At 32.6% G+C, this 14,533-nt stretch overlaps 1 protein-coding gene across 2 annotated transcripts; it reads left to right on the top strand.

The window, feature by feature from the left end:
* The first annotated feature begins 5,605 nt into the window (after positions 1 to 5,605).
* Positions 5,606 to 14,526, top strand: LOC140669916 (sodium/potassium-transporting ATPase subunit beta-2). 2 transcript variants are annotated; one of them, XM_072900129.1, is made up of 6 exons: positions 5,606 to 6,058; positions 12,246 to 12,386; positions 12,629 to 12,748; positions 12,945 to 13,126; positions 13,223 to 13,502; positions 13,580 to 14,526. In XM_072900129.1, the coding sequence occupies exons 1-6, from the start codon at positions 5,911 to 5,913 to the stop codon at positions 13,681 to 13,683; spliced, it is 975 nt and encodes a 324-aa protein (XP_072756230.1). In that variant the 5' UTR covers positions 5,606 to 5,910; the 3' UTR covers positions 13,684 to 14,526. The 2 variants fall into 2 exon arrangements, with proteins under 2 accessions (XP_072756230.1, XP_072756237.1); XM_072900136.1 differs by lacking the exon at positions 5,606 to 6,058 and adding an exon at positions 11,613 to 11,716.
* The last annotated feature ends 7 nt before the right edge of the window (positions 14,527 to 14,533 follow it).

Raw genomic sequence — 14,533 nt, 5'->3', positions numbered from 1 at the left:
AAATTTGTAGATTCTTGAATAATCTTTCGCGCGGCTATTTTTAAACTTAAAGAATATCGAGCGGTCAAAAGAAACGGAGGAAAAATAAAAAGATAGAAAAAAAGACGAGAAAAACGAAACGTTAAGTAATATATGATTAAAAAAGTTATTATATAAATATATATATATATATATCTGCAATGGAGATTAAATCACGGAGCGATTGTATATTATTCATCATTGCGATTAATCTATTTCTAATAATGAACGCGTTGAAGTATAAAATTGAGAAAAATAAGAAGCGGCCTTTAATAATACACATCATAGTCCAAGCTGATTGTGTTTACATTTTGTCATCTACTCAGATCGACGTCTGCTCTTCAAAGTTATCGAATTTTATCGAGCAAAACTAACAAATTTTTTCTCTGTAATTTTAAATCAGGACACGTTTTTTCTAACGATAAGTATTCTTTGCTCCGTTTGTCATACGGAATGTTAGCGGCAAATTATATTTGTCATTCAAGTGCGGATACAGAGGAAAGCTTAAAGAAAATCATAAGAGCGAAATGGATGAAAAGTCAAAGAGGAGTTTGTGTACGATTCATTATGTGTTCCAACATTCTAGATATATCCGTACTTACACTAGATATTTAATTAGATAAGCGTATCGTTAGCAAATGTTTTTAAAAGATTGATATATTGTACGTGCATGCATACTCCTGTTGAAGATCCTATATGTCGTTGAATTAGTGATAATTCGTCTCTAGCGTAAGCAGAATTTAAGCATCTGTCTTATGTTATGTTGCAATATAGTATATAGCAATATATTATATATATTATATTATATATATATATAAATATTGAGTAAACATTTGTTCACGGATATGTGGTAGATGTGTATATGAAAATGTACAATATGTTATTATAATTTCATGACTTATTTACATCCTTCTCGTAAGTAAGACTCCTCGTAAGTAATATATACTCGGTAAGATATATTTACAGTGGAAAAATTCAAGGTTTATTTTCTATAGAATTTCGTAAATGTTTACATTAGCGGATTACACTTTGCCGATGACCTTGGTTTTGACATTGTAGAGAGTACGTTCTTATAAATAATACACGCTTTGAATTTTGCGATGGTCTCTTTTGATTTCTGATGAGATATGCGATTTTGAAATATCCCAGATAACAAGCACACGACATTTTGACGTCAAAATATGGTCAGTTTGAACCAAATATGACGTGATGTGACGACGTAAAAATGACGGACTAATGTCACAGACCGATGACGACATTTCAAAACGTTAAAAAGACACGTGACTTCGTGACCATTTTATTTGGTCACATAACATCATTGAACCAGAATTGGCCAGTTTTCGACGTCACAATGACATGTACTTCCTACCTGGAATTGTAAAAATATTAATTTGCAGAAAAAGAGATTTAAATCTCCTAACACCTTAACCTTGACATATGTTTTCAAGATTTTTATCATAAAATTTTATTATAAAATAAAGGCGTCGAAGGGGGAGAGGCGAGATCCATCTTCCTATATCCCCACCCCAAAAACTATACAATAATATTTAATATAATTATAGTATACAATAATAATTTTGATCTTGCTTTGCGTTGAAAGTTGAAATGTGGAACTGTGCAATGATAGTTGACAAATGCGTGGGTGGGGGAGGGGGGAAGCTTCGCTTCTCAAGGTCTTTCATTACATGATTCCCATGGGTTTTCAAAATTAGGTTAGTTTTTTGGGGGTGCAGGTACAGCGAGAGAGGGGCTCCGCCCCTCCCTTGCCACGCGATTATTTTAAAAGAAAAATTTTTTAAATACATATCAAGATTAAGGCATTGAGACTAAAATATTTATTTTTCTCTAAGAAATATAATATTACTTTTGCAATATTTCAACATCTGGAAAACCAAAAGAGATCGCTTAAAAATTCAAAACATGTATTATTTAGGAATATACTCTCTACACATATATTCATTGGCGAGATGTCCGCTAATGTAAACATTTACTGACTTCATTCTCGCTTTATATATACAAAGCGTTGAAATTACCATTGTGTGATTTACAACAGTATTATTTAATTTTTAGAGAAAAAAATCATAAAAATCAAATAAAACTTAATTTCAAAAAATATAAGTTAAATAATTTAATAGTTTATAAATAAACAGCTAATATATGTTATAATAATAATAATATCGATTAGTAACTTGATCGTCAAATGTTGAATCAGAGATTTATATTATCTTTGCGATCGATTGCATTGTTATCAATGAAACGATTGTATATATGTCATAGTAAGACAGTGTCTTTGCGTATGACATTAACTAAGATTTATTGAAGATATAATGTTGCAAACTATTATTTTGTTGGTCGATCATTTTCACGTTTCACTCTTTCTAATACACAGCACATTCGGAAACTATACACCTCTGTTTCAAATATTAAAAAAAAAAAACATTTATCAAACATTCATCAAACTATTCGTAAAAATCTTTTTTTATTAAAGACATGCCAGCCAGAAAAAGTTGAAGAAAGTTTCAAGATTAGACGAGTTAAGGTTTGTTTGATCATTGTATGATCGTGGAGGTCACTTCCAACATCTTTTGTGAAAAAGACTAATTTGCTAATGGTGTTTGATAATTATTTTTTTAAATATTAGAAATAGGTGTATAATTACTTTTCAAACACCCTGTAATTTATTATAGCTTTAGAAGAGAGGTTCATCGAGGTATGAAAAATATCTTTAAAGACAAAGATCGAGAAAAGAAATATTAATTATGTGCGCTTACATTAGTATAAGAATAAACGTTCGTCGAGAACGTAGCTTAATCCATGAGATTATACACTATGCTAGACATTACAAGATTATTCTTTCGTCGTATAGATAGTGACGAGATAAAACCTCAAAGTAGAGATGAGCATTAGAGATTTTAAGACTCAAACTTGTCGCGCCCATTTTAATTAGATTAATCGCTCTAGAGCCGCTTTACTATTACATTATCATCATCTCGATAAGACTGATAAGTCTTTAACATTCTTGCTGAATGTCATGATCAATGTCGTCGTCGAGTATTTTTAAATCAGCAGCCTCTTATGAATTAATCGAATAGATGGTAGGAAGCAATTATTGTAGTGCAATAATAATTTGTTCCCGCTATTAGATAAATGTAATAAATTTGACATATGAATCCTTGAAAGAAGAAAAGAAAGAATTACGATAATAGATACGGATTTTCAGACTGCAAAGACACAAATGTTTGATTTTCATATTGCGAATTTATATTTGGAATATTTTTTTTCCATAAAGATGTCCTACTACTAATTGTTACGTGAAAAAATGCGGATTTTAGCGACACTTAAAATCGCATCTATTTCACTTTGAATTTTCCGGATCACATTTCATTCTGTGTAACCTTGGTTTCAAAATGCAGACGTTACTGTAGACGACGGAAGGTTTAAACGCGATTGGCTAACAAGGCATACGGCCGAGGAATAATTGTTGATTACACGTCGTTATACTTGAAATATGTGTTATGGAGAATAAATCGAATCTGCAGAATCGTCGATGTATTTCATTGGATAAATGTCGAAGAGAAGAATAAGATACGATTCAATTTTTGTTTTTTTTTTTTTTTATATTTATATTATACTTCTTCGATATGAGGGTTCTGCTGTGTCTAGAGGATCACACCCTGTGTGTTATAACATACGAATCGCTCTAGTATTGGTAGCAGTACTCTAGGATCAATAAACACGTGTCGACGGCGAATTTCTTCGATTTCAGGGTAGGAGGCGAGGTCGGAGCACTTAAGAGCCGAGAAGCAATGCTGATTTCTTCCGTCTATTTCGCTCGAGCTCGAAATTCTCCGCCGGACGGCAATGACATTAATGTCACACGACAAGATGGGCAGGATGTGGTCAATTCAGATCGGTCTCCGTGTGTGACTCACATTACACGCGCCTAGCTCTCGTCCCGGTGAGCGGAGGATGATCAAGGGAGTGGAGTGGACCGAACACGCGTGTGTCGTCGCGGCCGCTAAGGTCACACACACGTGGGCTGACCTTAGCCCCCAATTTGTCCCGGCCGATTCAGTCGAGGAAATCGTATTCGTCGGTTTTCTAAATCGCGTGATAAGCGGATCACGGAGGATCAACTATGTTACATCAAGGTGTTGTCAGCGATATTCCGAGAGACGCTAAACTGTTTTGATATCGGATTTCTTGCTTATTTAATTACGAAAAATGCAACTAAGGTGGGAATTAAAACAAGATATGAATATAATAAATATTAACAAAATATCATATTAAGTAAAATATATATAAATACAAATTATTAAAATTTTAATCAGAAAACTGATTGAAACTGATTGAAAATAAAAACACAACATATTTACGTTGAATGTTTTGACATTCGAAATACATTATATAATATATTATTGGACTCTGTGTAAAAATAAAAAAGATGACTTGTAAACAAATGTAATTAATTACATTTTATAATTGATGGATTGAACAGTGCATGGTCAAGGGTACTACGACGGAAAAATACATCACTGATCGTAACATATGTGTGTATTTTATGACACACAGTCTCAATGTATCATCATTGATATAACACGCATGCACCTGTACCTGCGGTCTGCCACGTCATAATAGCGATGGCACGTTTTGTGTTATCCGGTGTATTTGAACTATTCACTGTGGAAACGAACAATTTTATCGCTACTGAAAAATCGATTGACAGAAGGCGATTGATAGATTGCTTGAAAAGCGAAAAAAACCATTGTCAGATAAGAGATTTCAATGCCAATAACATTGCTGTTTTCAAAAATAAATTGATATATGTATAATTTTTATATGTTATTATTTTCATAGCAAATTTTTTTTTTCTATTTAATAAAAATTTATACATAAGTTAAATTAATAAATTAAATTAACAAATTAAGTGTTATATAAATTAATAAATTAAGTGTTACGATTTTATATAGAGCTTAAAAAAAAGTATCTATCTAACGCGAGATGGATACAAACATTTCTGCTCTTGAAAATAGTAAAATTATCTAAGATATTATTATCTAACAATAAGATATAATTGTACAATGATTTAATAAGAAAAAAATAGAGATATAAATATATTTCCATAAATTATGAGAGATAAATTTTACATGATAAATATAATAAAGATAAATATAATAAGAATCAAATTTGTTGTATGTTATATTAAATTAATATATAAAAAAAAAGATAATTAAGAATATATTATATTTTACAATTATATCTTCCTCATATTATACGCATTTCTATTTCCATTTAAAACTCGCCATAATATGTGTATCTTCTTTTTCTGTTATCTCCCTGACATTCTTTGAATCTGCTGTGTTCAAGATACAGGTGGCAGTTTGAGTAGCCCCTTAAAGATTCAACTAAGATGAGATCTTCCGTGTATCCGCCTATATATATAGATATATATATTTCTGACAGTACCTAGGCCCCTTAGAAAGCTGGGTCCGAACCTGCGTCAAAGAGGGGCAGCGAGAGGAGTAAGGTGTGGAGGTGGGAGCGAGAGCGAGAGGAGGGTCGAGGAAGGTCGCAGCGCGTTCAGGCGCGTTAGTCAACCTGGTGGCGCCGAAGAACCAACTGTTGGCGACGGAATAGTAGTCTGCGAGTCGTGTGGGAGCGTCGGGAATCGGGAAAAGAACGGAATAGAGGAGCGAACGCAGGACTTGGGGCCCCGGGTATCAACTCGATTCGAGAAGAACGTCAGTGATCCGAGTGTTTCGAATTTTCGACACCCCCTCCCCAAAAAAAAAGGGACCTCGTGTGTTTCGAGAGACCAAACTCTCGCGCGGCTGGTACGCGCGCGCGTCCAAGTGAATCGAATTTGAAAGGTAACAGGTGAGACGCGTAAGAATGGTAGCCAAAGACCCGAAGATGGTCACCGGGGAGTTGATGAACCCGTACGAGAAGCCACCTAGCATGTCGGTCGGCCAGTCTATGAGGACCTTTCTGTACAACCGCGAGACCGGCGCGTTTATGGGCAGGACCGCCAGTAGTTGGGGTAAGCGCGGTGTTGCCAGCTATAAAATTTTTATATCGCAAGAGAAGTTATGCGGTACATTATAATATGGAGAGTTAATATGGTATAGTTTAGTAAGAGTTCATTTCATTCACTTGTCAGAGAGTCATGCAGTACTCGGTACCATCGGTGTATTGCATGACTCTCTGTTGCTCTCGAGTATGTGGACACGCCTAAAGACCGTATCTCCTTTAAGACGCGTATGTGATGTGACTTGTTTTAAATTTACTTGGCGGTCGTATATTTTTATTTTCACCGAAGGAGAGAGGCTATTAAGGCTGGAATAAATTTCGGAAATATAATTCGATTTTTATCAAATCAATTTAATTCACCATCGTTAAAAACTTGACTGATGATTGTTCACCAGTCATTTAATCGGCATTATTATTCGATATTGTCTGGGAAATAATCGAAGCTAATCGCTTTAATATATTTTTCATCAAATATTGTCTTGCAGATTTATTTATATCGATATTTATATGTTGTATCCAACAATTTAAAAAAATACTTTGATTTTTTAATACTATCGAGATATTGTAAACAGTTTTTATTTCAGCGTTTGGATTCCAGCGTTTTAACATGGAGGAAAGCGTGTGTTGTGTATATATACATATATAGGGCGTGTCAGAAGTCGCACACTTTCTCTACGGACATTTTTTTAGCGAATTTAAAGTTGATCTTTTCTCGACAAATTTGCCATTACGCCTATCATTAGGACTTTAAAGCCCTCGAGAGAAATTCGAAGAATAATTGCAAAATATTATTATCAACATTTTGAATTATAATTGTCTTAATGGGTGGGATTGTCAGCGTTATAAGAAAAGATTATGAACGTGTACGTGTAAAATGTAATCTTGGTTTAAATGTAATAACGACTTTAATTAAATACAAGTTACAATGAAATCAGAACATTGTAAATAATTGTCATAAATAAGCTTATAATACCGATTTCAATTTATTAAATCGTTCACATTTGCAGTTTGATATTACTTTAGGATTATAATAATATGTGTGCGTATAAATATTTTTTGATATTTTAATATATTTATTAAATATTTTTTATTAAATATATAGTTTATTTTATATGAAATACAAATTAAATATATAGTTTATTTTATATAAAATACAAATAGAAATTAAAATTTAATTGATTTCAACACTACTGAAATAAATTATGACTGTTCTCTAAAGAACCACATTATTATGGTTTCAGATGACTTTTCCTTCAACTATGCAGCAAACTTTAACTTTAACTTGCTTTGTTGAGTCAGCCTGTGATAATTACTGAATAAGAATGTATAGGTGGAACATGAGTGTTGTGCTATTCAACGCTATACAATAGTATTAAACGTTATAAACTATGATGAACGTATATGAATTGATTTTAAAAATTTTTGAAAAAAAGAATATAATATTATTTATAGTTAATATTTTAAAATAAATACTTGTTTTACGATTTAAAAAAATTAAACATTATAATACAAATTTTTAAATATTTATACACAAGTTTTTAATAAAATTTTTAATATTATAAATAGTTTATGATAGATAGTCAACAATAGGCAATTTTAATTCCACAAATAATTAATTGCACGCCATAAAAATAAAAATGTTGTCAGTTTCAATCGAGATTCGAATTTGATAATGTACTTAGAAAATATGACGTTGACGAATTAATGATTGTATAATGTCAGCATAAAAAAGATGAAAAGAAAAGAAATATTTTATAATATATGTATAATAATTATTGAAATACGCAGAAATTCTTAAAAGTATTATATTTAATTTTTTTACATACTTAGGTAATTATTATATACGAAGCAAATATTCTAAAAAAGAAACATGGTAATATTATGCAACAACGTGTAAGATATATCCAAGGTGATTCATAATAATATTCCAAGAATACTATATATCGCATAATAATATTCCATAAACGTTTTACAGAATATGGATAAAATTTATACAAGTTGTTATTCAGAAACATTATATAATAATAATAATAATAATAATAAAACTCTATACTTAATATTGAATTTGATAAGCATACATTAAGAATTTTTTAATTTCCAACATTAATTCCAAATTTAAAATTGTTATCGATTCAGTAAATCATGAATGCAAAATAAATAAATATTATTTCAGAGTACTACGTATTATCACATTTATGTCTGTACTTACTTTTATTTTTTTTGCTTGCTAAAACAATTTATAAAACAAAAAATTAAAAAAAAAACTATAAGAAACGTATCTACATCGATTGTGTATGTTCAGTCCGATCGTTGTTGCGTGCACTGCTGTGGCATGTCGACGTTTAATTGCATGTTTTACTGCATGCTTATCCTTAGCACGTGATAGTGTCAATGACCAAGGTACCTACACACTATCGCGTATCATTAATTTCTACCTATGTTAATTGTGCGAAAGCACTGCTATCTAATCCGTGGATTTATGAATATTTAAATTATCTCTACTTGTTTAAATATTCAAGATCGAAAACTTTGTCCAGAGAGTGAAAAAGTGATATATGTGTATGTTTAAAATTACGAATAATCGTGAAAAAAAATATTTATATATTAGATCGTATCACGATCTCTTTTCGAAAATAAACATTTTTCGAAGGATGAAGGCGTTTGTGTATTGTTTTAATTAATCAGTCCGTCGGCGCCGTCGATCAACACCGAATGTCGTTATTTCTTCTTCATATTCCGGGTGGATGTGTTTACAGAGGGTTGTAGCTATGGCGACCTAACGGTTATTACGCACCTTGCGTAGTAAATGCACATGCACGTGCGTGAATTCTTCATATACAGTTCACACGCGATGTCCCCCAATAATATAAAAGTTTAAAAGTTTTAAGAAAGGTCTGAATCTCTCTTGATATGAAAATGAACGTGTCGGGCGTATTTAGAATGAAATATACACTCTTATCATTAATTGTACAAAAAGCAAAGCAATTTCTGACATGTTATTTTCATTGGAAATACTCAACGTTCAATTAATTGTTTTATCAAACGAAGAAAAGCACTAATTATCACAATAATTAACTACAGTGACAGATATATTATAGCTGTCTTTGCAACACACACCGTTGGGTGTTCATCCATCACATTCTTCTCTTTTTTTTCAGCAAAAAAAGAAGACTTGCAATTGCATGTTGCACTCGCGAGATTGTTTTCATTTAATTGGCTCAGAAGCCTACATATGTAGTATCAGAATTTTACACTAAGCTTTGAAAATACTTCGAGTGATGTATTCGTGATATTTATAATTAACCTTGACATATACAATCCACGTGGAGATTTTTTTTTCCATGTACTTTGCAGTCATTATCTCAAATCTCTTAATTCAGATTTTTTTCTCATTTCTTAGCAAGAGATACCTTAATATCTTTCTCTTATCTCAAGACTCCTTTCCTACAGATTTTTACACTAAGCTTTGAAAAATACTTCGAATAATATATTTGTGATATTTATAATTAACCTTGACATATACAATCTACATGGAGATTTTTTTTCCATGCATTTTACTATCATTATCTCAAATCTCTTAATTCAGATTTTTTCTCATTTCTTAGTAAGAGATACGTTAATATCTTTCTCTTATCTCAAGACTCCTTTCCTACAGATTTTTATACTAAGCTTTGAAAAATATTTCGAGTGATGTATTCGTGATATTTATAATTAACCTTGACATGTACGATCCACATGGAGATTTTTTTCCATGCATTTTACTGTCATTATCTCAAATCTCTTAATTTAAATTTTTTCTCATTTCTTAGCAAAAGATGCCTTAATATCTTTCTCTTATCTCAAAGCTCTTTTCCTACAGATTCATTACAGCTCTTTACATTACACACGGAGTATGTAATTACATACTCCGTATGTAACCTAGTCTTTAAATCGGTAATGATTCGCGTATCCGTGGCATCGCCAAAAAAAAAAAAAAAAAAAAAAAGGAAAAAAGAGCGATAAGCGAGAAAGACAGGTGGAAGTGTAACGTAAGAGGAGAAAAAAAGACGGAAGCACGAAGCGCGTTTGATTCGCGGTGCATACAACGGTTTGCCCGGTTGAATGGCAATTGTTAAACTTCCTTTAGCGCAAACGTGTATAACGAGGTCAATTGGCGTTAAACGGCGGCATTACAGCATTACGTAACTTAGGGCCATTCCGAAGGGTACACCCACGCGACCGTGCCGCTGTCTTTCGTTCAGTCACAATCACCTGGGATCGTCCGAATCGCGGAGGGAGAGATGTTGCGTTTGTTAATTATACCGTCGGAAAAATCCTACGAATCCTCATCCGAATCACAGATCGCACTGTTATTAAAAATTATCGTCAAGAATTTTTCTTGCAATTATGCACTTGCGACCGTTCTTTCTTCTAGTTCAAGAAGCTTCCTCCTCTTGTCTTTTGTGATAGATGATTTGGATAAAATATTGTTGTACAAATGTAAAAGAATTAATTATACTGCTAGTCTTTTTTTTTTTTTTTTTTTTAAGGGAAAGGAAAAATTTCATAGCGATCGGTTTTAGGATTAGGTGATTGATTTGTTAGAGCAGATCTTATGCATCGCAGGACTAATGTCATATTCTTCACAGTTTTCACTGGTTACGAATTAAGCAATGTATTATTCAATTTGCCACCGCTATGATGGGGTCAATATTATGTTGCATTGCGATAATAGATATAAGTCGAATTATATACATATATATCTATATATTAAGATTCCGCTTATCGCGTTTCTGCAAATCGGTGTAATAAGACGAGACAGATTCGCAGTTAAGCAATAACGCTGTCGTAATATGATAATTAGAATGGTCAGATACAATTCTCATAATCGCTTCTTCGTAAAGATAAAACAAAATGTCATGGAGTTAGTTCACGCTCAATTATTGCAACATGTTCGATTTTATTTTGATTTATTGAACATTATTGAACTGTAAGCGTTGCTTAAAAACATTTTTATTAAATAAAAAAAAAGTTTATAGCAATATTACTTGAAGGATGTTTATTTCCCTGTTTAATCAATGTGTAAAGAAGTAAAAGAAAAATAAAAAGTTATCTTTCTTAAACTTTATTTATTAATTTTATATTCAGTAAACGTAAAAATAACGTAAACAAAATACACCTGATAAGTAGTTTTTAAAAATAAACGAAAATATATACATTTGTTACATTAGTGTAAATATTTTCTTTTTAAAGATGTGAACTTTCTCGAATAATTCGAATGCACGCCGCATGATTCCTTTATGCTTTAAATAACTAAAATTGAGAAATATTTAGTAAATCGAAGCCTGACATTGAGATAAGATTTTTTTATCATTATCATTTCTAAGACGTTGAGCTTAGAAGCTCCTCTCGATGAAAAATGAGTTAATCATCTACCAGACCGACAGATGCCACCAAACGATCTCGCGTTTTTGATTTAAGGAATTCGTTATGTATTATCAGTTGAGATTTTATAATGTATTATTAACGAAAACCTATTTCTCTCTCTCTTTCTCGTGAGAATGTTCATGAACATCACGAAACAAACACTAAAACTACAGAAGAAGACTTTCGATTTCTGCATTCACTGACATGTTTATCTCATGCAACTGGTTTCTTACTTTCTTCATCTTGTTAAAGAAAAAATTTAGTGAGTATGTAAATAAAAGATGATGCCAGATTGACAAATATTGAAATAATTTACAATGCGTACCATGCTTGTTTCTATTTTTTTTAAGCAATTTATCTCTTCCAAATACATAATTACTATCAATATTTCTCCGGAAAATATACTTACTATCAATATATTTTACAAATATTAAATCAGATATCCCTTAAGATTGGACAGAGAGTATTTGCTGTCAGATTCAATTCCGTATCTTTACGTATCTTCGTTTTCTCGATAACGCTGTTTATTTAAAGGTCGCGAGAAGCGTTGAATCATATATAATCGTATGTAATTGAATTGCACCATTCGACCGGGCGCTTTTGATCTTCTTTTAAATCGGTTAATACAATTGACCCACTAGATGGCTGCGAGAACCAGTATTCATGATAGAGTAATGTCTAAAGCTGCTCTATAATGTCCAGTAACAAAAGAAACGATGTCACTTGTATATTTAAACGAGCATTTTGTATTATATCGCCGATATCTAATTTTTACATAATTTTATTTACAGGTAAAATTGGAGCATTTTACTTGATATTTTACGGCGTCCTAGCAGCACTCGTCGCCATTTGTTTCTGGGGATTCTATCAAACGCTCGATCCAAGGATACCAAGGTGGCAGCTTGAGAGATCCATTATTGGAACAAATCCAGGTAATTTATTTCCTATTAGCGTTAAAAAGCATGACGTCATAAATATATCTTTCAATATGATAATTTTTCTATTTTTTTTTTTTTTTAAGTAGAAACGTTCTAATAAAATGTTGCGAACTTCTTAACTTACACACGTGTAAAACACACATTATCTCTGTAACTCTCATATTTTTTTGATATATCAAATACTAACGTTTTTTTCGAACGTGTCAATCAAAAATATAATATATTACGCTTCGTAGGATTAGGATTCAGGCCAATGCCACCGACGGAGAATGTGGAGAGCACCTTGATTTGGTACAAAGGCACTGACAGCGAAAACTTTAAACACTGGGTTGATTCATTACAAGACTTTCTCAAAGGTAACCGTCGCAATATAAGAAAAAAATTTATTATCAATATCCGATATTAATTTAGAAAAAAAAATATTTCTTCTCTTCATCCTGTATTTCTCTGCATATTGCCGCGTATCTGATAAAGTTTTAGAATTAATTTCTAATGTTCAGATAAAGTTTCAGCATCTCTCTACATTGTAATATTTTCTGTCATATATTTCAGATTATATAACGCCTGGGTCTGTTCTTGGTCTCGGTGCTAACATTAACAAGTGTGATTACAATCAGCCCCCGCCACCCGGAAAAGTTTGCGACGTCGATGTGAAAAATTGGCATCCTTGCACCAAGGAAAACAGATATAACTATCACAAATCTGCTCCCTGTATTTTCCTTAAATTGAACAAGGTATCGTTGTTCACAATTACTATGATACATTTATATTAGAAATTATTTCTCAGATATACTTTTAATATGGAAATTGCTAACATTTCTACTCCTCAGATTTATGCCTGGAGACCAGACTTTTACAACGATACCGAAAACTTGCCGGAAAAGATGCCGCTCGATCTCAAGGAGCACATCGCAAGTCTGAAAGGAAACAATTCTCTTCAGCTCAACACTATCTGGGTATCCTGCGAGGGTGAGAATCCTGCCGATCAGGAGAACATCGGTCCGATCAACTACTTGCCGCGACGCGGTTTCCCCGGGTATTTTTATCCCTATGAAAATTCCGAGGGTTACCTGAGTCCGTTGGTCGCAGTGCACTTTGTCAGACCGCGAAGTGAGTATGGGCGTTTGTATTGATGTAAAAAAGAGAAAAATATGTAGAATTACATTACATGCGTCCTTTATTTTCAGCGGGAATCCTGATAAATGTAGAATGCAAAGCTTGGGCGAAGAATATCAAGCACAGTCGTAACGACAAAATCGGCGCGGTTCATTTCGAGCTGATGATAGATTAACGAAATCTGCAAGTCTGTCTTCGGTTCCTCGTGCGGTCTCCTAAACCAAACTCAACGAGCATCCTCGAAGCTCTCGAGATGGCCGTTAGGCAAATTTTCATCTTCCAAAATTACGAAATTGCGAGACGAACGAACATCCATTGGAGGTCGACCTCTTTAGCCGAGGCACTAATATCAAGTACAAAAGACACAGAAAAGCCTTTTGCCACGCGTTTGCCTTCGTACAATCGACGTGGAGAACTTTGGGAACGTATGGAAAATAGAATGGAGTAAAGAATCTCAAAGAATTATACACTGAATTTTATCGCGTGCCTTCCTTTGCCCGTAGGCGGAATTTGTTTGTAAAAAATTTCTAATAGAATGTAAAAGAATCTCACATATACATTTGGAAGAATATATCATTTAAAATACTCATCATATATACATATATATATATATATATATATATATATATATATATTATTAGCTGGATAGATTTTTTATAATCGGTCGTGCGATTTTGGAGAGACTTTTAAATGATAGTAGAAATTATAATGCGTACTCAGGTGATGTTGTATTTTTTATCTCATTGAAGATGAGTAGGTTTGTCAAGTAGAAAATAAGAGCTACAGAGATGTGAAAACTGTAAGCTCTTATTAATACGAGGTTTTAAACAAAAATTTTAATTATCGGTAATGTCCAAGCCTTTCTCAAGGGCGTCATTACGTTTATTTTTTCCGAGACCTGGTCATCAGTCAATGATCAGGGAAGAGAGGGGGGAAAAAGAGTAAGAATTCTACATTTTGTCAATGCACTTTTTGTATAATATTTTCATTAGCAATAAAACATTATACAAAGCTTTAAGTTTTGT

This window comes from Anoplolepis gracilipes, chromosome 1 (genome assembly GCF_047496725.1).
Source record: "Anoplolepis gracilipes chromosome 1, ASM4749672v1, whole genome shotgun sequence".
In the NCBI taxonomy this organism is placed as follows: Eukaryota; Metazoa; Arthropoda; class Insecta; order Hymenoptera; family Formicidae; genus Anoplolepis; species Anoplolepis gracilipes.
Note: the sequence above shows the minus strand (reverse complement) of the source record. Positions and strands in the feature narration are given on the sequence as shown.

Coding starts and splice junctions, on each gene's coding strand:
- LOC140669916 (XM_072900129.1), top strand. CDS start 5,911: ATGGTAGCCAAAGACCCGAAGATGGTCACCGGGGAGTTGATGAACCCG. Junction 12,749..12,944: donor ATTACAAGACTTTCTCAAAG/GTAACCGTCGCA, acceptor CATATATTTCAG/ATTATATAACGCCTGGGTCT. Junction 13,503..13,579: donor GCACTTTGTCAGACCGCGAA/GTGAGTATGGGC, acceptor CTTTATTTTCAG/CGGGAATCCTGATAAATGTA.